Source organism: Tenrec ecaudatus, chromosome 5 (genome assembly GCF_050624435.1).
Source record: "Tenrec ecaudatus isolate mTenEca1 chromosome 5, mTenEca1.hap1, whole genome shotgun sequence".
NCBI lineage: Eukaryota > Metazoa > Chordata > Mammalia > Afrosoricida > Tenrecidae > Tenrec > Tenrec ecaudatus.
Window position 1 is genome coordinate 35,637,882 of NC_134534.1, and position 27,183 is coordinate 35,665,064.

Sequence of the window (27,183 nt, forward strand, 5' to 3'; positions counted from 1 at the left end):
TGTGTTTTGTTTTGTTCTTTGTCAGTTGTTTGTTGTTGTTGTTTTGTTGTATATTGTTGCTTGGTTTTGCTCTGTCGTACTTTTGTGCATGTTATTATCTCCGCAGGTCTGTCTAAATAAAATAGGCTGGATGGACAATCTGGAGGAAAAACAATGGGACTGACAGTTCCGGGCGGAAATGGGATAGGGGGAGACGGGGGTTAAGGAAGTGGTGTTAGCAAACCCAGGGACAAGGGAACAACAAGTGATCCAAATTGGTGGTGAGGTGGGTGTGGCAGGCCTGGTAGGGCATGATCAAGGGGAATGTAATGAAGAGGTATTGCTGAAACCATGTGGGGATGGAACATGATAATGGGGCAGGAGAAAAGTCAAGGGAAATAGAGGAAAGAGCTGGGAGGCAAAGTGCATTTATAGAGGTCTAGATAAAAACATGTACATATGCAAATATATTTATATATGAGGATGAGGAAATAGATCTATGTGCTTATATTTATAGGTTTAGTATTAAGGTAGCAGAAGGACATTGGGCCTCCACTCAAGTACTCCCTCAATGCAAGAATACTTTCTTCTATTAAATCGGCATTCTATGATGCTCACCCTCCTGATACAACCGCTGAAGACAAAGTGGGTGAATAAGCAAATGTGGTGAAGAAAGCTAATGGTGCCCGGCTATCAAAAGATAAGGTCTTAAAGACTTGAAGCTAAATAAGTGGCCATCTATCTCAGAAGCAACAAAGCCCACATGGAAGAACACACCAGCCCGCGTGACCATGAGGTTCCGAAGGGATCAGTTATCAGGCATCAAAGAACAACAACAAAAAATCATATCATTGGGTGCACACCTCCATGATACGATCGCTGAGGACAAACGGGTGCATAAGCAAATGTGGTGAAGAAAGCTGATCGTGCGCGGCTATCAAAAGGTATAGTGTCTGGGGTCTTAAAGGCGTGAAGGTAAACAAGCGTCCATGTAGCTCAGAAGAAACAAAGCCCACATGGAAGAAACAAACCAGCCTGTTCAATCACAAGGTGTCGAAGGGATCAGGTATAAGGCATCATCAGAATAAAAAATCTTACCATAGTGAATGAAGGGGGAAGTGCAGAGTGGAGACCCAAAGCCCATTTGTCAGCCACTGGCGATCACCTTGCAGAGGGGTCTAGGGGAGGAGATGAGTCACTCAAGGTGTGATATAGCACCAATGAAAACTACAACTTTCCTCTAGTTCCTAAATGCTCCCCCCAGCCCCCTTCTATTATGATCTGAATTCTACCTTGCAAGTCTGGCTAGACCAGAGGATGTACACTGGTACAGATAGGAACTGGAAACACAGGGAATCCAGGGCGGATGATACTTCAGGACCAGGGGTGTGAGTGGCGATACTGGGAGGGTAGAGGGAGAGTGGGTTGGAAAGAGGGAACCAATTACAAGGATCTACATGTGACCTCCTCCCTGGGAGACGGACAACAGAAAAGGGGGTGAAGTGAGACGTCGGACAGGGCAAGCTATGACAAAATAATAATTTATAGATTATCAGGACCTCATGAGGGTGGGGGGAGTAGGAAGGGAGGGGAAAAAGAGTACCTGATGCCAAGGGCTTAAGTGGAGAGCAAATGTTTTGAAAATTATGAGGGCAATGAATGTTCAGATTTGCTTTACACAATTGATGTATGTATATGCATGGATTGTGATAAGAGTTGTATGAGCCCCTAATAAAACGTTTTTTTAAAATGCCGCTTGTCGACTGGGCCCTGAAGCATTGCTTTCACCAGTGACCCACCTTCCTGCAGGTTCATGCTATAATCTTCATTACCGTGAACCCACTGCCATTGCGCCAATGCCTCTGACTCCAAGGAGAACTGCCCCGGGACTCCTGAATCTAAGAGTGCAGGTTAGTAACTCAGCGCATCCAGAGGAAACGGGGGCTCACACTTCTCTGCCAGCTTTGAGCACTCCACTGTGATCATTATTGAGGGGAGCTAGAAATCCAGATCAATTCAGTGGGGGAAAAAAAGCAGGATACAAAAGAAACCCACTTCACTGGGTAATTCTGACTCATAGTGACCCTATATGACAGGGCAGAATTGGCCTATAGGGCTTCCAAGGGCAGCAAATACTTATGTGGCGTTGGGAGGGGTACATCTTTCTTTCTTTAACATTTTTCTTTTAATACATTCTTTTTTAAAAAAAATCATTTTATTGGGGGCTCGTACAACTCTTATCACAATCCATACATACATCAATTGTGTAAAGCACATCTGTACATTCATTGCCCTCATCATTCTCAAAACATTTGCTCTCCACTTAAGCCCCTGGCATCAGCTCCTCATTTTTCCCCTCCCTCCCCAACCTTCCCTCCCTCCCTCATGAACTCTGATCATTTATAATTTATTATTTTGTCATATCTTACACTGTCCAATGTCTCCCTTCACTCGCTTTTCTTTTGTCCATCTCCTAGGGAGGAGGTTATATGTAGATCATTGTAGTTGGTTCCCCCTTTCTACCCCACACTCCCTTCACCCTCCCAGTATCACCACTCTCACCACTGGTCCTGAGGGATTCATCTGTCCTGGATTCCCTCTGTTTCTAGTTCCTAACTGTACCTGTGTACATCCTCTGGTCTAGCCCTATTTGTAACGTAGAATTCGGATCATGATAGTGGGAGGGGGGACGCATTTAGGAACTAGAGGAAAGTTGTATGTTTCATCATTGCTACACTGGACCCTGACTGACTCGTCTCCTCCCCGCAACCCTTCAATAAGGGTATGTTCAGTTGCCTACAGATGGACTTTGGGTCCCTACTCCACACTCCCCCTCATTCACAATGATATGATTTTCTGTTCTTTGATGCCTGACACCTCATCCCTTCGACACCTCATGATCACACAGGCTGGTATGCTTCTTCCATGTGGGCTTTGTTGCTTCTCAGATAGATGACCACTTGTTTACCTTCAAATCTTTAAGACCGTAAACCTATATCTTTTGATAGCTGGGCAACATCAGCTTTTTTTCACCACATTTGCGTATGCACCCTCTTTGTCTTCAGCGATTGTGTCGGGAAGGTTAGTATCATGGAATGCCAGTTTAATAGAACAAAGTATTCTTGCAATGAGGGAGTACTTGAGTAGAGGCCCAATGTCCATCTGCTACCTTAATACTAAACCTGTGCATATATGCACAGAGATCTATTTCCCATCTTCATATATAAATATATTTACATATTTGCTTGCCTTTATTTAGACCTCTAAAAATGCCCTTTGCCTCCTAGTTCTTTCCTCTATTTCCTTTTACTTTCCTCTTGTCCCACTATCATGCTCAGTCTTCATCTGAGTTTCAGTAATTTCTCTTGGTTACATTACCCTAGGTCACACCCTACCAGGCCTCCTACACCCTCCTCACCACCGCTTTGGGTCACTTGTTGTTCCCTTGTCCCTGGGTTTGTTAACACCACCACTTCCTTTCTCCCCACCTTCCCTCCCCCATGTTCTCCTGGAATTGTTAGTCTTATTATTTTCTCCTCCATATTGTTCATCCAGCCATTCTTATTTAGACAGATCTGTGGAAATAATAGCATGCACAAAAACAAGACAGAGTAAAACCAAGCAGCAATATACAACAAAACAAAAAAAACAACAACCATAATACAACTACAACAAAAAAGAAAAGCTTTTAGTTAGTTCAAGGACTGTTTATTGTCCTTTAAGAATGTTTTCCAGTCGTGTCTGATGGGGTGCCCCAAAGTCTATTTTTGATGTTCCCTGGGGACTTTGTTGCTCTGTTCCCCTTGCTGGTCTGATCCATGCCCTGAGTGTTTTGCCTCGGTATGGTGGGATCAGATTAGAGACAATTCCCACACTGTGTCTCCAGTGTTGTCCCCTGTAGGGCTGTGGGTCAGTGAGGGATGTCGCATCTCATAGTGGGGCTGGCCATGTGGTTTTCTCTGTGGATTTGCTGCTCTGAGTGGGAATCTCGTCATCAAGGCTTGGTGGGCCGGGAGATGCTCCACTCTCTCTTCCTCGCCCTTCATTTGCTCCTGTGTGCTCTGATCAGACATGTCCCTCTCCTGGAGCTGCAGCTGGGGTGGGGGGTGGGGCAGCTGTCCATGTAGTTGGGCTTGGGGCCAGCTCCTCAGACCTTTCCACGGGTTCCCTACTCCATGCTGACATGTTGCATTCACATCTTGGAGCACCAGGTTGAAGTCTGGTCCCTCGTTCCCTTTTAATACATTATTTCTTTCATGGGTAGGTTTGAACTGCTAACTATTTGGTTAGCAGCATGGCCAGGGCTCCTTTGGTTGCAAAATAGCATGTATGATTATTACAGAGAGGGGAAAGAGGCGGGGGCCAGCAAAAGCATGAATCTGAGCTGGCATAATGTGGACTCCATTCTAGGGAGTAGGGTTGAAGGGAATGCTCACTTGCCCACAGTGGCTTTCTCACTCGGCGTGTGGACTGCAGTACCTGTAAGGGAAAAAGGAGGCAACGCAGCTGTTTTCGGGTGGAAGGTCAGAACGGTGAACAGCAGTGTTCCCCTGCTAGCTGAAACTGTGCAGAGCCATTTAACCACTTCCCTACCTTCTCACCTCTTGGGGAAGGCCATGAAGGGTGGAAACAGCCTCACCTCTTCCCCGCCTCCCAAGCAGAAAAGAAAATCCTAAGGCAGAGTGTGATGGCATACATACACACACGGGCCCCTCATTCCTTAGGGAAGCAGGTCACCGCCTGTGCCTAACAGTCCGCCCACACCCAAACCCCAGCTCTGTGCATGGAGGCGCTGCGGACTCACAGCGCCCCTGTAGGACAGGGTGGAGCTGCTTCTGGGCGGTTCTGAGACTGTAACTCTTTTGGGAGTAAAAGGCCCCATCCATTTCCCTGAGAGCAGCTGGGTAGTTTCCAACTGCTGGGGCTGCACTTAGCAGCCCCACCATCCCGTGAACCCCCCTCTCCCTGTGGCCAGACTCACAGGCTGGTGGGGGTGTTTGTCTTCCAGACCTCCACCCTTTCCACTGCACTCTCCTTTCTTTCCTTTATCTGACTCTCCCAGGTTTTCTCCCTTTCTCACTTCCTCAGTGTTCTCAGCTTCCTGAAACTTTCTCTTAGGCATCCGAGATTCTTTTCAAGACAGGGGAATGTTTTGAAAAGTGCAGTTGTCTGCTTCAGAGCTGAAACAAAGCGCCCCCCTCTCAAAAGTTCTGGGTTCTTCCTTGCCTTGTAGCCAGTCACCCCCCCAAACCTAGGAGGCTGCCAGGGAGGGAGACCGAAGCGGGAGCAGGGGCTGTGAGGTGGCAGGGAGGCAGAGGAGGAGGCCCGGGAGCTATTTTTCATTGTCTCAAGCTTCAACAGAGTTGGGACACCTCCAGTAGAACTGAGCAGGCCCCTGGGCCTTGGAAGCACTGAGATGACCCTGCCCAGTTGTGGTCCTGGAGTTGTGGTCCTGGCTGTTGTTTGGGGAGCCTGACTTCTCCTCCATGTGGTCTCTCTGTCTGTCTGTCTGTGTGTCTCTCTGCCTGGTGGCTGGTTTCCATAGGGTTTAAAAAAAAAAAAGGAACTGCCAAGGGTCTTAAGCAGGAGGCTCGGAAGTCAACTCACACCACCTTCACTTTATTCTGTTGGTCAAAGCAAGTCCTGGCGCCAGCCCAGAAAGGCGGGTGGGGGTGAGGGTGGGGAGCCACAGATGTCACTTCTTGATGTGGGAGTGGCAAAGTCACACTAGCAAAGGTTATGTGGGGTGAGAAGGCTAGTTTTTCCCATGTTTAGAAGCAATGCACACACCCTCCGGGCAGAACTCAAAGGCCTGCTGCAAGGGCTAAGGCATTCAGACTGCACTACAGTTGTAGGACTGCCTTGTCCCCTCCCCACTGATGCCCCCCCAAAATGTCTTAATACAGTGGTATCATACCCCCTCCCCCCGACACACACACATCAAAAGCAATGAAATTTAATGAGCTTAAAAACCATGGTACTTGGTAGAAAAGAATATAATACTATTCACCTGCCAGAAGAGATCACTTCCTCCGCCCCCGCTCATCTGCCTGACACTTTCACTTTCCGAATCAGCTCTTTGGGCTTCACATCACCCCAGACCAGCAAAGCACAAGAGGGCGGGGGGTGGGGGTGGAACCTCTGAATATAGTCCTCACTGTTTCACCCTTTGCCCATGGTCCGAAGGGTGGCGCTGCTCACTCCTCACTCGCCCGCTTGCTGTGTCAGCTGTTACCAAGCAGGGTTAGCCAGAGGCCCACCCTCAGTTCTCTTTTCTCAGGTTCCACTCTCTCTAGATTTCATCCACAACCCTGGCTTTGGATGCCACCTCCATCTGATCTGGATAACTTCCCTGTTCATCCTGTGCACCCAGCCTGAAATTCCAACTGCCTGCTGGCCTGATCTATCTGGATGAACCACAGGCAACCTCATCTCTCCCTGTCCCACACCGAATCCCCGCATTTCAGTCCTCTTCCCCAAAGTCTACTTCCTCACAGGGATCTCTTCAGGGGGCCTGTCCCTTTCTTAAGTGAGTCTGGGACTAGGTGGTTTTCCTGACAGCTTGCTCTTCTGTGTGTCCAACACTCAATCTGTCACCGAATACTCCATCCTCCCCATGCCTCGAGCCATTTTCCTTAGTAAGCCAACACCCTCTTTGCTGCCTGGATTCCTAAGCGAGCCCTCTACATGGCATTAGACCCCTGCTCTCTGACCATTTCCCATTCTGGTCTAGAAGGAGTTTTTAGAACGGTTATCCCTTGCTTAATAAAACCCGACGCTGTTCTCCATGTCCTCAGGATAGCAAGCATTTTTGTTTCACTAGTTAAGCTAAATGATTTTAATTTTTGGTTTTAAGACTTCAGGGAATATTTTCAATTTGAGGTTTAAAGAATTTCTCAGGACAATAGTTTCAGGAGGTCATCTACCTTGATGGCTCTGGGATGTTTGGAGAGTCTTGACAATTGGAAGTTCTGAGCTGCAGAACCCCTTTTGGTCAGGATTCTTCTGTCCAATCATTGATCAAAATGCTCAGTAACGGCCGAGAGCCCCATCTTGTTCTTCTGGTCTCACGGCCAAGGAGGCGATTGGTAACACATTCCATGTTGTCTTCCTATTCCTGATGCTCCTCTTCCTATGTTGTTCCCGATGAATGGAGACAACAGCTGTACCTTGGATGGCTGCTTTGCACGCTTTTAAGACTCAGGCACTACGCAATGAACTAGGAGGTAGACCAGAAACACTAAGTATGTTATTATGCCAATTAACTGGAGTGTCCCTTGAAACCATGGCCCTAAATCTTGAAACCAAGGGACCTAATTCCATGAGATGTTTGATTGTACATAAGTAGCCTCGGCAGCTTCTCTCTGCCTCTTGCTGTTGCTGTACATGTATCTATCGTGCAACTTTTGTCAATGCATTGGGACATACTTGTAGCACTAATCAAACTCTTGTAATGGTGGAGTTTCTAGGTGGTGCAAATAGTCCATTAAGCACTGGACTGCTGGCTTAAAGTTTGGTGGCTCATGTCCATACCTTGAAACAAAGGCCCGAGAATCCCCTGTAAAACCAACCACTGACCTCTGCGGAGCACAGTTCTATGCTGACATACATGAAGCCATCATTTATTGGAAAGGATGGGGTAGCAAATGGGAGAGTGTAACAGCCATCACTTAACTTATTGCTTGTCCCATCATCCTGGAAGCTCCTTGGGGATAAAAATCTATGTCTTCCTTATGGCTGCGATCCAGTGGTTAGCCTGTGGCTGGCCAATGATGGGGCAATGCGTGGCGATGATGCTCACTGACTGTAATGAGCAAAGAAACAATGGCTGGCGGGTGCAATGTGTTTTACTGTCCATAACGGGACTGATGGTCCCGTCTACGTGTGCCTTTTCCCCTTGACTATTCTAAGGAGAAACCAGGATCATCAGCAAGAAGGGCCCATATGTCCGTATTCTGGCACTAGCTCCAGGGGGTCTTCAGGACCAGCCTCCACTACCGAATGGTCCTAGGGGTCAATTGTATAATTGAAGGATAAAGAGACATCAGATAAGACATGCAAGGGCTCACCTCTTTCTTTTGTTAAAAAATACTTTTATTGGGGGCTCTTATATCTCTTATCACAATCCATTCATTCCTCCAATGTGTCAAGTACATTTGCACATATGCCACCATCATTTCAAAGCATTCTCTTCCCATTTGAGCCCCTGATATCAGCTCCCCATTTCTTCCTCATCCCTCCCCAACCCGCCCTCCCTCACAAATTCTTGATAAGTTATAGACTTTTTCCATATCTTACATCATCTTCCATTGCCCCTCATCCACTTTTCTGTTATTCATCACCCCGGGAGGGGGTTCTAGTTTGATCTATGTGATCCCTTTCTCCCCCACCCTCCCCTAATCCTCCTGGTATCTCTACTCTCCTTGTTGGCCCTCAGGTTTATCTATCCTGGATTCCCTGTGTTTCCGGCTCTTATCTGTAGCAGTGTGCATGCTCTGGTCTAATCTGATTTGTAAGGTAGAATTAAGGTCATGATAGTGGGGGGAAGGAAGCACCAAAGAACTAGAGGAAAGTTGTGTGTTTCATCGGTGCTATACTGCACTCTGACTGGCTCATCTCTTCCCTGTGACCCTTCTGTGAGGGGATGTCTAATTGTCTACAGATGGGCATTGGGTTTCCACTCCACCCCCATCCCCCATGCCCCATTCACCTTCCGTATGGTTTTATTCTGGGTCTTAGATGCCTGATACCTGATCCTATCGACACCTCATGATCACACAGGCTGGTGTGCTTCTTCCAGGGCTCACCTCTTTCATGGAGACCAGACCAGGGAGGGGGAGAATGTATTCTCTTACAGGCTTATATAATTGTGGGCACCTCATACACATATGTAACAAGAAGGGGACATGCTAGGGTATATATGCAACAGGAAGGGAATGTGCTAGAGACATACAATAGGAAGGTACATACTTAACAAGATGGGCGGGTTCTACAGTCAAGAACCTAGGTCTTAACCTTGACCGTCTCTGAGATGACTTGACCTTAGGTGTGCCTGAGCTCTTCTCCAGGGGAGCAATCTCTGATCCTTATTGGAAGGGAGTGAACCCTACTTAGGGTGGGATGGTCTGATCACTCTTGATGGCAGATAACTTTCACGCGGTTAACCTTCGAGTATCTAGTAGCAACCAAGTGCTTGCAAGTAGCACCTTCAAATTGGCATTATAAAGGGGGACATCGTGGGAAACTGGGAACTGGGAAAAGTGACTGGGATTCATCCCTAACCCATAAACGTGAAGGCCTCCCTCCACGAGAGTCTCGGCCTCCCAGGGGCCTTAAAATGTGAGCGTGGAGAATGTGTCCACGTCCACTCTATTCCTGGTTCTCAGTTTCCCACAGTCTACCTTATTTCCTCTGCTCTGAAAATCTGGAGCGCCAAACACAGGACGGATGTTGGCTTACAGAGGTGATTATGGCCTGGAGCACGGACAGTGCTGGGACTATTGTCTAGAATAAGCCGTGGTGAGTGGCTCTCTCCCCTGTGTGGGGGAGTGGAAAGGGGGAAGAGGAGAATAAGGAATTCCACTTGAGGGCTAAGGAAGTCTTCAACAGTGACAGTGGAGCTAAACTCCAGAAAACCAAAATCACTGCCATCAAGTCGATTCATCGCGACCCTACAGGGCAGGGTGGAACCGCCCCTGTGAGTTCTGAGACTGTAGCTCTACAGTAGTAGAAGCCCTGGCTGTCTCCTTCGAAGCAGCTGGTAGGACTGATCTAACTACCCCTGTGAGATTCTGAGACAACACCTCTTCACAGGAGTAGAACCCCCATCTTTTTCCTTCGGAGCAGCGGATCACAGGTGTACCCACTACACCACCGGGCTCAGCCAGTGGGACAGAGCCCTTAAAATCAAGGAAGGAAAAGAAGCCCTTTAAGGATAAAAAAATGTACATTTCTTCCAAGCCACCGTGGCTTCCTGTTACACTTTAAAGAAAATCCAGATTTCATACCATGTCCTGTAAATTCTTTAACCAGCTGGCTCTGCAAGCATGTACCCTCCCACTTTCTCCAGCACCCTGTCCCTGAAGTCACTTCCCCACAGTTCCCTTCCTGCTGTAGGACTGGGTGCCAGCTCTTCCCCTACTCAGCTAGGCTATCCTGACAGCGTCCTCAGAATCCATTAGATCTGCAGCATAAAGTCTCCTCCTCAGAGCACGCTTCCTCCATCTCCCACCCAAACCAGCCACACAGGACCCATTCCTATCACCCTCTTAGGTTCCGTGGTAGTTATAGAATCATTTGTCAATTTAAGACGATTAGGAGGGAGGAAATGGAGTCCAGCCTGTCAATCAGGTCATAGCCAATGAGGCCTCTGTGTGGGCATGGCCTTCTCCTGAGGATTCTGGGAACTCCTATATTCCTCCTTGGACTCAGGAGACACTCTCTCTCTCAGCTCACTCCTGGGAGACATTGCAGCTGGCAAGACACATAGGACTACGCTAGTCCCCTGAGCTGGAGGAGCCACGTGGAGACCCACGCCAGCACTGAGATGCTTATACCGCCACTGGATCCACAAGGCTTCCCACTCAATGACCTGTGACCTTCTTGCATTCAGCATTATTGCATGTGTTTCATGAGTCTGCAAAGGACTTTATAGATTGGTATCAGATTTATGGACTAATATCGGATTTGATCTGGACTGGGCTGAGATGTTTTCTGGATATTCAATTGCTCTTGTATATAAAGCTCTTTCTTACACATGTCTATGAATTTGTTTCTCTAGTCTACCCAGACTAACACAGGTTCTATGCATTGCAGTTAGCTTTCTTATCTTCATGATATTTTTCTATTTACAGTGCATGTGTGTGTGGTCCACTTGACTTTGTCACCCCCACTCAAGCATTGTGATCGTTGGAACCCGGCTTGTCTTGCTCACGCTGTTGTTTTAGCACCTGGAACAGTGTCTGGCAGGGCACAGAGTAGATGATCAACAAATATTTGTTGGCGGAATGGAGAGGACTCACAGCGACCCTCCAGAACAGCGGTTCTCAACCTGTGGGTTGCCTGATTCATAACAGTAGCAAAATCAGTGATGAAGTAGCAATGAAAATAATTTTATGGTTGGGGGGGGTCACCACCATATGAGGCACTGTATGAAAGGGCATTGGGAAGGTTGAGGACCACTGGAACAAAGCTGAACTGCTCCTCTGGGTTTCTGAGACTTTCCATCTTTGTAGGAGTAGACAGCCTCACCTCTCTCCCATGCAGCAAACTGGTGCACTCCAATGGCTGACCTTGTCCATGGCAGAAAGTGTGGTGTTTTTGAATTGAATGGATAAAGGCACAAAGGGAGGAGTAGCAACACAAGGAGGAAGTGGGACCTGTCTGAGACTACAGCTGTGGGCAAGGGCATGTCTGGGTGGGAGATGAGATTGGGAGGGCTGGGTGAGCGAAGGGGGTTACTGTGAAGCTCTGAGTGGAAGAATAGCCTTTAACTTACAAAGTAACAGGGAGCCAAGGACCAATTTTTAAAATCATTTTATTGGGGGCTCGTACAATTCTTATCACAATCCAGACATACATCCATTGTGTCAAGAACATATGTACATATGTACATTTGTTGCCATCATCATTCCCAAAACATTTGCCTTCTACTTGAGCCCTTAATATCTGCTGCTCATTTCCCCCCGCCAAGGACCAATTTAAAGCATGCCAGGATCATGGCTTTTAATAAGTCATTCTGGTGGCGGTGTGGAGTTTGACTACTGGTAACCAGCTGGGGGTGGGAGTAATGGCTGGGCTCGCGCAGATGGGTGGGCACTGCTGATTCTTTATCCCAGCCTGGCATTGAGCAATATTTAAGAAGTGGAAGATGAGGAAGGGGACACAGTTCTGAGGTAAAAAGGGCTGGGATTGGGGGCCAATGGGTCCAGGAGGAGGTCACATGGGAAACAATAGAAAAGAACTATTTTAGTTTGGGTTGAGTCTGTGGTCCCTGGGGAGATTCTTTCTCTGAATCTCTAGGAATCCTGCTACCACCACACAGTGCCTCCTACCCATTTTCTTTGCTGCTTCGGATCACTCCCACAAACCATGGGTGCTTGCTGCTTCTCAGCATGCTGGGGCACCCTGCCAGCGAGGCCCCACATTCCTGAGAAAGGGACTAACCAGGCTCTGGCCTGGAGGGACTGTGGCCAGAGAGGGGGCAGCCCTGACAGGAAGGCAGGGAGGCCTGCTGGCTGGGCACAGATGGGAGCTTCCTCTGCTGCAGCAGGTGCTGGGGCCAGCTGCTCCGGCCCCTCAGGCTCGGATCAACAGGATGGGGCAGCCTGGGCGGAAGGAAGCCTGAAGGGAGGGCCACCGCAGCAGACAGAAGCAGAGGCGGGAGATGGGTGGGAGGCAGGAAGAGCTCCCTGGACTGCTGGGCTGGCACCCTTCCCACGGATGAGAGGCACTGACAGGCCTATAGTTCTTATTACTAGTATTGTAGTTTCCCAGCCTGGGCCTCTAGATATACTAGCAAGAACCATTAGATTCTGACAGACTTCGTTCAGCTCACCTTGTGGCTACTGGGAGAGGATTAGCTTTTCACCTGCATAGAAAGGCGAGACAGCTCCCACGAGGGGCAGTGATGCTTATCTGGTGTTCAGCCTGCTCAAAGGTGCTAAAATTTCCTGCTATCTTTAAGCTCTGATCCCACGGCTCTCCTCTCCAAGAGCTGCTGTGAACAGGCACCGGTAGGGGACCTAGAATGTAGCCAAAGCAAAGCCAGGAGCTCCAGGCACGGCCGCGGATTCCTTGCAGAAACCTAGCCTGGGTCCGACGGCGTGGGAGGGGCTTTGACATGGCGATCGTCCCCACCTCACCCCTACCTAGGTGTACCCTGCAGCCAGGAGAACTGGGAGAGCCCAGCTCCTCCCCCACCCCCACCCCTGACGTTTATACACAGGGCTTTTTCCAGGGGCCTTGGGCCAGGGAGGGGCGGGTTTGCTTTGGAAACAGGTCGTAGACTGCAATTTAAACTTTTATCTACACCTAGCTCAGAGCTGGATCCCAAAGCCTCGCGTCGAAGAGAGGCTATTTTGATTTTTTAACACCCTAAAACTCGCGTCTCGGGCTCCCTGCCACTACACAGCAGTCCCTGGAGGAAGGCTGGACTGGGCGGGTAGGGGCGGGCACTGAGGACAGCGCCTCAGTTGTAGGAGTACGAGAGGGCGAGGGCGAGCGCGCCGGGGCGGCGCGGGAGCAGGTGTCGCGCCCCAGTGACAGGGGCGCCACCCGTCATGGTACGCAACCCCACGGCTCCGCATGGCCAAAGCCCTGCAGACGTTACAGACAAGCAGCTCGGTGCGCCGCGGAGCTCCGCTTCTCAGCCAGGCGCGCAGCAAGCGCGGCGCTTCCAAATGCAAATTTGTTGGCCGGGGCCCCGCGGGCTGCAGCCACCGCCTCCCTGGGCCGCCTGGCGTCCCGCCCACCTCGCGGCTGGCCCGGGTGGGGCGGCGCGGAGGGCCGGGGCGGAGCTGGCGCCGCTCCCCACCCCCCACGTGGGGCCGGCCTTCCGCGGTGCCGGGCGCGCCGCCGCCGCGCCTCCCAGCTCGGCTCCCGCCCGCGGCGCCGCACCACGAGGCCGGGAGCGGGAACCAGCGGGGCTGGGGGTGGGCGGGGGTGTCACTGAATCAGGTGGCGGTGGGAGTTCCCCCAGGCTGGGCCCAGGGAACATGCTGCCGGCGATTGTGTACACGCTCCACTGACACAGGCTTCACGGTGCCCGGCAGCCGCTGATCACGCGTGGCCCCGCGAGCCCATTGGCCGGCGCCTCACACACCTTTGCCGCTGATTGGCCGGCCGCAGGCTCCGCCCCCACCCCCGCCCGCGGCGCGAGGCAGGCAAAGAGGCTACCTGAATGGGGAGGGGGCAGACGGCGCGGAGCGCGGCGGCGGCGGCAGGGACGTCGAGTGTCTCAAGGCACACGTCCGTGGCCAGGCAGCCCAGTAGCCCAGCAGCCAGTCAGCTCGCCGGCGGTGGCCAGGCAGCCAGCCATGCTCAACTTCAGTGCCTCTCTCCAGCAGGCTGCGGTAAGTCACCTGGGGATGCCCCTGCCCTCATTTGCCTCGTCGCGTCTGGAGGGCCAGCGGGGACGTGAACCCCGAGTCCCTGACATCCGCCGCGCCTGAGAATGGGGCTGCAGCTGAGTCGTGGGGAGAAGGGGGTTCCTGCCTGCAGACTGTGGAGCTGAGGAGGTCGTGTGGGTTGGGGAGCAGGTCAGGAGACGCGGGATCTGGAGCTCAGAGGGGGAGAGATCCTTCTAAGGTGTGGGGAAAAGGCAGCTCCCGCCGGGATCCCCGGGAGGCAGGTGGAGGATGAGGATGCCCGGGTGCGGTGAAGAGTGGGGAGGGGCTGCTGCCCTGACCCGGTGGATGGGGAGGGGGCGGAAGGAGGCCACCTTGCTGCTGGTCCAGGTGAGAGACGCTCCCGTCTGGATTGGGGATCTGCAGCCAGGGGTGGGGGGTACTGGCTGCGAGCACTGAGGGGCTGGATGCCCGCGGGAGAGTGGGCGGGGGGCTGCTCATCCCGCGGGTCAGCTTGCAAGACGAGGGCTACCTAGCTGTGGGCCGCGGGGAGGGGGCTGCAGAGCTGGGATGGGGGCGCCGGCGTGGGCGTGGAGGGTGGCCCGCGGGCCCGCCAAGGGGAGACGAGGAGTGGCCTCGCTCAGACGTGGGGAAGGGGACTCCCCATCCCCGGCGAGGCAGGTGGCCGCCTCCGGAGGACCCCTCGGAGGGGGCTGGGAGCCGCCTCGGGGACTGCAGGCTGGTAGCGGGGAGCCGCGGCTGCGAGACGCGGGGGCCGCGTGTTGGGGCGGGAGTCGCAGGCAGCGGGGGCTGCACGTCTGGGAACCCGCGGAGACGCGCCGCGGGCGGGGGCCGGAGCCGCCGGAAGTGGCGGGGAAGGACGCGGGAGCCCCGGGGGTGGGCTGAGGTCCCGCGGGCGGCGTGGGTGGGAGCGCCCCGGGCTCGGCCGGGTCCCCGGGGGCTGAGGGCGGGGGCCGGGTTTCCGCGGGCACCCGGCTCCACCTCCGGCAGCTGAGGCGGAGGCCGGGGCGGGCCGGCAGCGGGTGCGCCCGGGGAGCTTCTCGTCCCCGAGTGACCCAGCCCGGGCCTCCGCCAGGGGCGGGAACGAGGCTCGGCCCCGCGGTCGGTTCCTAAGGGAACGGCGGCTCGCGAGGAGCTGGAAGGGGCGGGCGCCTCCCGGAGCCGGCGGCCGGCCCCGCCCCTCCCCGCGGCTCGGGCGCGCACTGCCGGGCGGTTGGTGGCGGCGCCCGCGGCCCCTCCCCAGGGCCGGCGCGAGGGCGGGGGCTCGCGGCTCAGGAAGTAGGTGAAAGGTGACGGCGCGGCAATTCCCAGTTCAGGTTTCCAGCGCCGCCGGTGCAGCCGCTGATCACGCTTTGTTCACATGCCTCGCCCCCTCCTCCCGCCCGCCCCCGCCCTTCGCGGGCCAGCCAATCCGGGCGCGGGCATCCGCGCCGCCCGGCCAATGGCAGGAGCGTGGGGACGTGCGAGTGGCGAGGAATGTTCCCAGTGACTCACCCGCGAGCCTCTTTGAGGTTAGGGCGGCCCCGTTCGTCGGTCCCCGCCAACGAGGATCTCCCCCGCCACCCGCCCCCGCTCCGCCCCTGCCCCTGCCCCTCGCTCCCGCCCCTCGTCTGCCGCCCCCGCCCCCGCTTCCCTTTCCTGCCTCGCGCCCACTCCCTTTCCTGCCCTTCACCGCTCACACTCCCTCTGCCTTTCCTTTCTCGTTTTTTTCCCCCCCTTTCTTCGCCGGAGCGACTCAGGCAGCTTTTCACGCATCCATGCGCTGTCCATCGTCGCTTACATAAAGGCTCGCGCGATTATGCAATTGCATTGCTACTGCTTTATCAACAGCAGTGGCTCGTTTTCTTAAAATTTCAAAACAAATGCATAATGCATTTTTCAAAACCAGCGTTGAGAGTAATCTCCCAATGTACACCATGGTTTTTTTCCCCCTCGGTGTATCTATACAGTTCCCTACGTTGACCAAGATAATTGGACTCCTTTTAGTGTGGGAGGGGTGTGGGTAGTACCATTTTTAGTGCAATTTAAAGAACTTTTAATATAAAGCGCTACATATACAGCTGTACCAATAATTGCAAACACATGCTGTTATTTCAGTAGTCATCTCTTTAAAAGATTAAAATCGATTGCAGGATTGTTGAAAAGTATGGATAGAAAAAAAAAAGTATGGATAGAATATTAAAATTTGTATCGCTTCTTGGCCTTTTGGCTAAGATCAAGTGTAAAATTTGGTTGTGTTTTTGTATCGACCACGTTCCCTTTGACTAGCAAACGTGAGGCTGAAAGAGTAACTGGATTTTTTTCCCATAAAACTTAAATGACCTCTTTTAGCATAGTTGAGTGAGTGAATGGTTTCATGTTTCTAATAATCTAACTGTAGGAGCCCCCGAAGATCATACACACTCTGGTCCTTTTTATCACAGAGTACAGAGGGACTTTTCACAAAGGCCCAGCTCCATGTCAGCAGGCGGGAGCTCTGTGCCCACCAGGCTTTGCCTTTGTCAGAAGGTTGTGGACTTTTTTCCTCCCCTCTATGCCTGTGAACCTTTTTGTTTGTGGCACGCTTCCCGAGTTATGTGGTCTGGCCACAGCTATAAGTAGCTACCCTTCTAAGTAGAATAGAAAACGCTCAGATGCTTTCTTTTGGCTCACAAAATGCAGGTTTCATGCCATGATATATTTGGTCCATGGTCATCTTTCTAGTAATCAGGTGTGCTCACTACCCTGCAAAAATACCCGAGTTCATACCGAAGAGTAGGGATGAAAGCACTTCATTTGGAAAGTTGTAAATTGTTATTTTAAAAAAAGGAAATGTCCATGCCTCTATATGAATAAGAATGTGCGTATAAGCTTTGCTGTTGTTCTTACAGGAGGAAAGAATGGAAATGATTTCCGAAAGGTATTCCTGGAACAAAGCGGCAGAGAAGAGTGATTTTGAAGCTGTGGAAGCTCTCATGTCCATGAGCTGCAGCTGGAAGTCCGATTTTAAGAAGAAATACCTGGAACATCGACCGGTGACTCCTGTGTCTGACATGTCAGAAGAAGAGAATCTGCTTCCAGGAACACCCGACTTTCATACAATCCCAGCTTTTGTAAGTATTCCTGTTTTTAAGGTGACTGTGAACGAAAGCGTCTCTGGTGCTTTGCATGATGAACACAAATTTCTCTTGCTGACGCCTTTGTATTTCTCTCCTCTGTAGTGCTTGACTCCACCGTACAGTCCTTGCGACTTTGAACCCTCTCATGTGTCCAATCTGATGGCATCAGCGCCATCTACCGGACACTTCAAGACATTCCCAGACATTTCCAAGCCTCACCTTGCTGCCCCTTTCAAAGAGGAAGAGAAGGCTCCTGCACCAGCTCCCAAACTCCCCAAAGCTCAGGCAACCAGTGTGATTCGTCATACGGCTGACGCCCAGCTCTGTAACCACCGGTCCTGCCCCGTGAAAGCCGCCAGCATCCTCAACTATCAGGACAATTCTTTCCGAAGAAGAACTCACCTGAATGCCGAGGCAGCCAGAAAGAACGTGCCGTGTGCAGCTGTGTCACCAAACCGATCCAAATGTGAGAGGAGCGCGGAGGCCGATGCTGCGGAGAAGGCCCGAGCAGCTGCACTTCATGACTTTCCTTCCTCAGAGACGGTCATCTGTAGCTCTCAGTCCGCTCCCGGCTCACCACAGCAGAAGTCTGTGCTGGTCGCTCCACCTGCTGCAGGGCCAGTAGGGGGAGTGCCGCCGATGCCGGTCATCTGCCAGATGGTGCCCCTCCCTGCCAGCAACCCTGTAGTGACCACAGTCGTTCCCAGCACTCCGCCCAGCCAGCCGCCAGCTGTGTGCCCGCCTGTTGTGTTCATGGGCACTCAGGTGCCCAAAGGGACTGTCATGTTTGTCGTACCCCAGCCTGTTGTCCAGAACCCAAAGCCCCCCGTAGTGAGCCCCAACGGCACCAGACTTTCTCCCATCGCCCCTGCTCCAGGCTTCCCTGCTTCCTCCGCGAAAGTCACCCCACAGATCGACTCATTGAGGATAAGAAGTCACATCTGTAGCCACCCGGGTTGCGGCAAGACGTACTTTAAAAGCTCGCACCTGAAGGCCCACATGAGAACACATACAGGTACCCAACCCCGTCTTCTTTTCTCTGGGGCACTTAGAGGAATATGGTTCTAGCTTATGAGCACCACTGTGAACCAGTGTGTCGAGGAAGAGCTGTCCCTTCCGTGCCAGTTCACTGGATGATGTTCACCAGAGCAAGGGCCTCCCACCTCACATGACGATTCTTTAGATGGCTGCTTAGGGCCTTTGATCATAATGTACCTTTGAGGTGTGTCACAGTTGAAGTTGGGGGTTTTTGGTATTTTTATTCATGTGATAGGGTGACGGTTGAAAGTAAAGTAGTGCTGTCCATCTGATACTCATTTGAGAGTTTATTAATTTACCTTATCTTATTACTTAGCCTTTAGGACTTGAAACAGCTTGGACCTTCCGAGGGAAGTGAACACAGTAACGATGGCCTGAATTTCTTTGTTTCAGGAGAGAAGCCATTCAGCTGCAGCTGGAAAGGTTGCGAAAGGCGGTTTGCACGATCTGATGAACTGTCCAGGCACAGGCGGACCCACACAGGCGAGAAGAAATTCGCCTGTCCCATGTGTGACCGGCGCTTCATGAGGAGTGACCACCTGACCAAGCACGCCCGGCGCCACCTCTCTGCCAAGAAGCTCCCAAACTGGCAGATGGAAGTGAGCAAGTTAAATGACATTGCTCCGCCTCCAACCCCTGCTCCCACGCAGTGATAGGTCAGAAGGTGGAGACTCAGGACTAAGTTTTGGTGATAGCCGAAAGCCAGCGGTGATACAGACAAACCAAAACACACTTCCACTGCAAGTCTGTGGCCCTCCACAGTGTGGGCCGAAAGCAGGAGTGGCACCGTCTGGGGCGAAGGTCCGGCCTGCATGAGAGAAGCAGAAGTGTTGGGGCCACAGGCAGGTCACAGAGAACGGCAGGCTTCCTTTCTTGTGCATCAGAGAGACGAGAAAGCCCATCCATATTCTTTCGACTGTTTTCTTTTGAAGGTTTCCGATGAGATCAGCAGAGGTAGCACAGGTTTTGAACTTGTGTTCCCAGGTTATGACACTTCCCTTCGCTGTTAATACTTGAGACCAACTTTTCAATGTGATTCTCCTAAAGGCACTGGTTTCAAGAGTGTAAGCGACCGGAACTCAGCATTACGGTACAGAGATGGGATCGTTCGAGTAGTATCCATTGCAAATACACCGTCACCTTTTCCGAGAGTTCTCTTGTTTACTATTCCTAGTCCTTGCAGTCAACTTTGTGGGCATAGCTGTTAAGTGCATCTAGAACTAGCATTTTTTATACTCTTGCCTTTGGAATTGAGCGCTGGCTGTATATTGCTACGGAGGGCCCGAAGGATTTGGAACCCTCGTTAATTTAATTGCTTTGAGATACGTAGCAACATTTTTTTGGGGTGGCACTTTTTGTTTTGAAAGTTTAACAAATTACTCTCTCTAGTCATTTTATTATGCTTTGGGCTTTAGTTTGCCTGCCGTTTCTTGTGTAGATTTGAAATTGTGTACCGGTGTGTTTCCCATAGACTCTTAAGATACATTGCACTTTGTGTAGGAAGGAAAAAAATCGGAAGATAAAAACATTTATTCTGAAGAAAGACTGTCAGCCAACTCCGTGAAAAAGATTGCTTTTGTCATCGATAAAGTACCCGCCCTTGTGCTGTGAGGCTGTAACAGGTGCAAGTAGAAAGTGACTCTTTCCAATGGACAAAGGTGGTCTTCTCAGGAGTTTGGGGGAGATGCACAACTAGATAGGTCGACAAATTATTAGAACATTCACTTTAGTGAACAGTATTTCTGTTATATTCTGTTGTATAGTGGATGATACACAGTGATAAAAAGTTTCTGCTCAGTTAAATCCTTGTGACTCTTACAATTTGCACAATATTTCTTTGGTTGTACTTTATATCTTGTTTACAATAAAGAATTTCCTTTGATACATATCACTGGTTGGTTGTGTTTTTTGAAAACTCGCTCTAACCTTGGTTTTGTGAGCTTTCGGTGCTATCCAGTGGCTTCCTTTTAAAGTTTCCCCGGGGGCCTCGCTCCCATGTATAGCATCTGTGTCGGTACTAGGGTAATCTGAGAGCCAGGTGGTTCTAAGGAGCCAATACATTGTCATTTTGGTTTTTTTTTTTAATTTCACTGACATTGTGCTCACGTCCTCAGTGCACACCGTATGGAAGGTGTTGTGTGTGTGTTCGAGAAGTTCAGTAACTTGCCCAAAGTCCCTAAGCTGAGTGGTGAACTCAGTCACAATCCGGACCCCACAGAGAGAGAAAAGGAGTCATGAGTCATTCCAATTTACAGTTCACCTCCGACATAAGATTATCGGACTGTGACTTGGTTGTTGTGTGTGTGAGTTTTTTGGATTTTTACATTTTAGGGTTTGGGGCTTGATCTATCTTCCTCTGGCCCCCAGCACTGAGGAACCACCATCGTGAGTAATTACAACCACGGAGCCCGCTGTGGCAGATGAAAAGCAGCCTGCGCCAGTATGTAGTGTACAAATTGCTCCCCCTCGAACTTAAATTAAGTCAGACTGTTCAGTGATGCCTTAAATGTACGAAACGCATTGGTGCTTACGTCATGCGATAGGTAGCCCATTCTGAAGAGGAAGATTGGCCACTTCTGAAAACGAGCTCTAAGTCTACTTGTGTGGCCTATATGTAGTTGTATTTCATTTCACTTTGCAACCCCTTTGTCAAGAGTGTGGCTGCCCACGGTCCAGACTTCACCCTTCACCTAGAGTCTGCCTCACGGTTGAACACTGGCATGAGGCTGGGCACTCGCTTGGCATCAGCCAGAGAGCCAGCGTCTCAAGTCATCTGTGCACCTGTTGCTACTTTTCTTGGCACCCTGACACCCCTGTGTATGATACAGTGGCTGGAGAAGAGGGGGAGGGGGCAGCCTGCTACCTGGCCCATCCTCAACCTCCACTTCCAGTCCCTGGGGGTAGGGGGGCGGGGAGAGCATGTCTCCAGAAGTGGGACTAGAGAAAAGTGGCTGGAGGACTCAGTGCCCAGTCCCTGCAGTGACAAGCTGGTAGAATGGTGCCACTCCCTGTGGTGCTTGGCCCAGTCCAAGTTGCCACTAGAGATTTTTAAGAACCTTGTCAATCGGATCAAGGAAAAAGTCTCCTAAGACACTTGGAGCATTTTAACAGGGTGATTCTGTAGGGTTAGCTTTTCCATGTCAAGTCACTTCTTGTCTGGTTCCAGATTGACTTAAAACACCTGGAAATGGCTCGATTTAGCAGCCTTACACTTTGAAAGCTCTTTTTAAAGTTGCAAAAAGAGTTAAAGTTCCCATATGCCCTTCCCCCACCTCCCTGTTGGGATCACATGTAGTTGGAGAACATTGATCAGAACTAGGAAATTGAGGAGCCCCAGGTAGCACAGACAGTGAAGTCAATAGCTTTGAACTCGGGTGCTCCCTAGGCCAGGTCTGGCCATCTGCTTCTAGAAGGTCGCAACCTGGAAGACCCCGGGCGGGTTTCTTGGCACTCACGGGACCATCATGAGCCGCATGAACCCCACAGCTACCAGCAGCAGCATCAATATTGACAAACACTTATTTTGGATTTACGAGTGTTTCCACTAGTATTTTTGCTGTTATTCTGATTACCAATCCAGTACCTCACATCGCATGTAGTTGTCTTGTCTCCAGTGGTCTCCTTCCACCTTCATAGGTACCCCCCATCTTTCCTGGCCTTACCTTTAAAGAGCACTGGTCAATTGTCGTGCTAAATGTCCCTCCATTGGGGCTTGCTTGAGAAATTTCTCATGATTAGGTTGAGGCGAGGCATTGTTGGGGGCAAGACTACCATCTGGGAGTTTCATGTCAGGGAACGAAAGATATCCATCCCAGTGACTGGTGATACTAAGCCAGGACCACTTGGCTAAAGAGATGTCTGCTAGAGTTCTCTGCTGTAAACAGTATTTCCCCCCTTTTAACTTTCAAGCATTTAGAGAGAGAAATACTTTAAGAATATGCAAATCACCTGTTGTCAGTATCTGTTTGTGGTCCTACGATCATCACTATGACGTGCTAATGATGATTTCCCATTTCTCTCATTCTTCCAAGATTTATTTCTGTAAGAAAGAGTTGCTAGGGATGTGTCAACCTTCCATGGGGGAAGAAAGACAGTGGTTGGTGATAGGAAAATAATAATTTATAATTTATCAAGGGGTCACGGGGGTGGAGGGGTGAAGGGAGGGAAAAAAGAGGAGCTGATACCAAGGACTCAATAGAAAGTAAATGTCTTTTAAAAAAAAAAGTAAATGTTTAAAGAAGAATGTTGGCAATGTAGGTACAAATATGCTTGATACAATTGATGTATGGATTGTTATAAGTTATAGGATCCCCCAATAAAATGATCTTTTAATTAAAAAAATTTTTAAGTATTGCCAAAGCTCCCCCCACATACCCATTTACCAGCTTACATATTTATGCTATATGGATGTACAGATACCTAGACTATCCTTTGAGTTATAATTGTAAAACTATATTTTGTGGCTTGGTTCCAACTTGAACCTTTATTGGCTCTTTCAATATTTAAAACCTGAAAAAAAACCCAAAACATTTTATTGCGAATTAGGTGAAGATTTACAGAGCAGATGATCAGTTTTATTCTATTTATTTATTTTTAAATGTTTTATTAGGCGCTCATACAACTCTTATCACAGTCCATGCAGACACCATCAGTTTTGTTTTCATATTCGGCCACTTTGAGTTGACAAAGCCGCCAGTTTCACAGGGCTACCACTTCTCACTGGAGCGGGACTAGCTTGGTACTAGTCATTCAGCTTGTAACGTTCTCCCTACACTCACTGCCTCCCATCTCAGCCACTCTCACCTGTCTCCCTACCTGCTCCCCTCAGGTGTTAGGTACCTCATCTTCCTACTGCCTAGTCTTCGCACCACAGTTTCGGGAAATGCAAACCTAATCGTGTCACTCCTCTTTAAAGGCACCCCAAACTTCCCAGTGCTCCCAGGGTAAAGGATCGATGCCTTCACATAGGCTAGGAGAAGGCAAGCTGACAGGAATACGGCGTGAATTATGAGTACAACTGGACGTTTTCGAATAGCCACATGAAAAGGTTTTTTTTATTAAATATTTTATGTTGCCCCAAATATCAAAAGATATCATTTTAAGATATAACGTAAAATGGTTAGTGAGAGAGGTGTGTCACATCTTTTCCTGCACTGATTTTGGAAAGCCACTACTTTACGTATGGATCCTGGTGGCTCCGAGGAGAAAGACGAGAAACAACTATGCCCAGAGTCAATGGTGAGGTCTGAGTCGAACTGTCCCGCATAGGGTTTCCTTGCTAATTCCTCCGGAGGACTGAAGGGTGGATTTGAACCATTGACCCTTTCTGTGAGTCATGCTTTAGCCGCTGCACCACCAGAGCATACCCGCAGGAGGATCACAGCGACTGGCTTATTCGTTGACAATATTGACTTCCTGTGCTGCTCAGTTGGGCCACAGGTCAGGGGCTCCGTTGCCACTGCAGTGGGCCGAAAAGCTGATTTCTTTCTCTGTTGTGGCCACGCTCTGGGCCTCCACACCTGCTATTCTTCTACTAGGAAGGCTTCCTTCGCCCCTGTATCTGGCATTTTCTGCTATCAGAAGAATCATTAGCCTTCACTGAAATCACATCTGTCATTTTTTTCCTTGAGGATTTTTTTTTTTAAAGGACACAATGCCATCTTTGAGGCCTTTCCCACCTATCAGGGTCCAGGAGAACAAGGACCTGTGGGTGTGGCTCAGTGCCACATTGCAGGCATCTTGCTCGGCAGCTATTGTCAAACGGAAGACGGAAACAAGAGGAAGCTGTGAGATTTGAGGGAGGGAGAATAACTAGGATGCTCTCATGGACCATGCAGGATGCTGGGGAAGGCTACAAAACTCGAACGGCTGCCTTTCAACAACTTCCCATCCTTCTGTGGTGCATGGACGTCACCATCCCACTGGCAGGGCGTCCGGTACTTTGGCTCTCTTGGATTCGTGGGTGGCAGGGCAGAGAAGAGATGGGAACAACACGGGCACACAGAGGCTCACAGAAGCCCTACCTGTGGTTCTAATTCCTCAGCCTGGACCACGGAGAAGTGTCCCCGCCGCCCTCACTTGCCTTCTTGATTGGGAGGGCATCGAGAGTAAAGCAGGGAGGTTTCATCAGGACATCGGTCAGTCAGCTAGGCATAGGTGCTCCGAAAAATCTGTCGAGAGATGGCACCTGAGTCTTTGTTCCAGGGATCTCAGTTTTCATCTGGTGCTGCTCTGTCGCTCACAGAACTCTGTGCTTTTCTGCTGGGTATTGAAGTCTGTCCCACGGCCCATACGGAACTCACAGACAGTACTCATGACGGTGGGGTTAATTCAGGAAGTTCACAGGTTACAATTCAGGCGACAAATGCTCAGAATACAGTTATTCAGACCAAACAATGTCTTCTCTGTGGTGTCCACAGGCAGGCCTCTCTTTGGCTCTCAGTTTTATGGCCTGGCCTCTGCCCTACTTGGCGATGTTAAAGAGCTTTGAGACCTGCCAATACATGCCACCCAAAGGGCATGCCACTCCAATATAAGCCTCCTTTATATATTAAACATTTCACTGCATTGCAGTGAATTTTACCCAGTCCTGGCATTTCTATGGCCAATTTATGACCAGCATAAGAAGAAAAGCGACTTAGAAGTGATCCTCCAATAGCACCGCTTCAAATTCTCTATACAGCTAGCCGTGGCCCGGAGAAAGCATCGGGAAGGAGCACTGATCAAGGGAACAGGCCTGGGTACTAAGTCTGGTTTCACCAACACCTACTCTCGGGAAAATTGCTTCCTCATTCTGGATCTCAGCATCCACCTTTCAAAATGGGCCTACACCCACCGCGATCCTAGGGCTGCTCACGCATGCTCAGATAACGTTTTGTGTACAAAAATCCTTGGGAAGCAGGATAACCGGCATTTGCTGGCACTGTCATAGCACCCTTTCCTGGGAATGTGCACGGGACAGGGAACAGATTGGAATCTCTGCCTAGGGGGGCAACCCAGGTTGATAAAGGGATGTGTCTTAGAACTGGGGTCATTAGAGACTTTGGATGCCCAGGGCTCCCTCACGGCTACCTACACATCAAATTACTTAGGTGACCGATTTACAGTAAAAGTGATGGCCGTGGGCCGACCTGATGGGAAAGGCAGCACAAACCGTAACCCGAGGGCCACGTGCTGACCGTTTCAGGGCACGGACACGCATCAGAAGGCTCTCGAGGCCAGCTTGAGTAGAAATACCTTAGAAACCTTTGAAACGCGACTGACCGAGTTCCCTTTGATCTCCTTGTAATGATCCTGGCTTGAGTGAATTCCTCAAGCTAATTCTTGATAATTCATGATAAAGGGCCCTATATCAGATGTTTTATGAAGCGTGGGCTAAAAGAACTGGTATTCAGGCACTCTCAGAATCCCAGGGGAGCCAGGGTCAGCATGAGTGACCCGAGAACATCCTCTCCCTCCCCAGAGGACTCTCCGCCCACACGTGTGCCAGTTCTGCCCAGCTACCGTGGCTTGCTCAGAGTTCCGAAGAAACATAACATCTCATCTTTGGCTTGCTGCGGCGGCGGAGGCAGGAATGAAGCTCAATGGGGCTGTCTGTTGTGTTAAGCTTTCCCTGCCAATTGGCATTCTGATCTTGACAGAGATTTCGAAAGCCTTGGTTATCTACTCAGCGGTTGCCAACCGTCCTAGTTTGCCCTTGACCAATGGCCTTGACAGTGAGGCACTCACTGAGAGGCAGAACATACCTCAAGATACCCAAAATATGATAGCTTATCTTTAAAAAAATGTTTTTTCTCATAGGATAATTTCATTTTACAAGTTCCATTGGTCAAGTGGAGGAGTAACCTAGGTTTGGAAAAATCCTCGAGGAGATTCTGGAGTGACACTGAGAAGCGACGAATGACAGAAAGCAAAGAGAATGGCCCCAGTGGGAAGCTTTGGGAGAAGCAGCCATTTCTCTGATTAGATTCTCTAAACCTGGAAGGTTGGTTTCAAAAAGGCACCCTTTTAGCTTGCACTGTCTCATGGAAAAGATAAATGCAAACTTTGTGTCCTACTGCCTGCCACGAGCCAAACAGGGTGGCCTTGTGAAAGAAGCTGCCGGGGTCATGGCACCTGCCCATCAAAGGGAGACGATCCTACTCAGCAGACCTGCTTCCCAAGATTTAAATTTAGAAATTTAAAGTGTGAAGCAAGGCCACGAGAGCTACTCCAGTAGCTCTGGTCACTCTTGCGCTTGTACAGCTCAGTCAATCATTTAAAAAGTGGAAAAGAACTGACTGCCATCGGTGGGACCAGGAATCTGATGTCATTCTTGGAGTTATGTTAAGCTTTCCCTGGGTATCTACTCAGCCTTGGTTATCTACTCATGCTCCACCACGTGGAGCATGGCGGAAGCAAAGTCTAATTTCAAAGGGTCACCACACAGCGGCGACCGAGCCAGATTTCCCAGAGGGCTCCCAGTGATTTCCAGTTGCTGTGTTCGAGCTCTTGTCTCATCTCCTCGGACGCCGGGTGGGGCTGCGTGCCGACTCCCAGCATGTTCTCAGAGAAAGCAGCTCCCTTGTGGGGACACTCCAGCGGCCTTCTGGGGGAGGCCCGGCTGAGGAGGCACGAGGCCCTTTGCCACGACGTTGGCCGATCTCTTTTTATTTGTGAGGGTGAGTCTGATTCTGGACTCCCACGTTTTTGGTTTCTGTCGTTGTTGTTTTTTTCTTCACAGATGGTTAGCTTCTCAAGTGACAGAACAGAAATGAGAAAGTCTCTAAGATTGGAACAAGAGGCAGTTGTGCAAACCGAGCCACGGGCATGCTGCACGGTTTAAAATCAAGGATGTTGACGGGCAAGCACGTTACTTGGAGGACTAAGGGGCGCCGGACCCAAGCCAAGATATCTTCGGTGGCCTCATATGCATGTGAAAGTTGAGAATTAAATAGCGAAGACTGAAGAAGGATCAATGGGTTTGAATTGTGCTGCTGGAA

The 27,183-nt window shown here is 50.4% G+C and overlaps 1 protein-coding gene across 1 annotated transcript; it reads left to right on the plus strand.

The window, feature by feature from the left end:
* Window positions 1–13,691: 13,691 nt before the first annotated feature.
* KLF10 (KLF transcription factor 10) lies at window positions 13,692–20,090 on the plus strand. Its single transcript, XM_075549420.1, has 4 exons — window positions 13,692–14,051; window positions 16,937–17,158; window positions 17,267–18,179; window positions 18,596–20,090. Exons 1-4 carry the CDS (start codon window positions 14,016–14,018, stop codon window positions 18,853–18,855), a joined length of 1,431 nt encoding a protein of 476 aa, XP_075405535.1. The 5' UTR covers window positions 13,692–14,015; the 3' UTR covers window positions 18,856–20,090.
* Window positions 20,091–27,183: the final 7,093 nt, after the last annotated feature.

What these genes read in the sequence shown, in the direction of transcription:
- KLF10 (XM_075549420.1), top strand. Translation starts at nt 14,016, where the DNA reads ATGCTCAACTTCAGTGCCTCTCTCCAGCAGGCTGCG. An exon ending in TTCATACAATCCCAGCTTTT is followed by an intron (nt 17,159 to 17,266) that starts GTAAGTATTCCT and finishes TCTCCTCTGTAG; the next exon opens with TGCTTGACTCCACCGTACAG. An exon ending in CCACATGAGAACACATACAG is followed by an intron (nt 18,180 to 18,595) that starts GTACCCAACCCC and finishes TCTTTGTTTCAG; the next exon opens with GAGAGAAGCCATTCAGCTGC.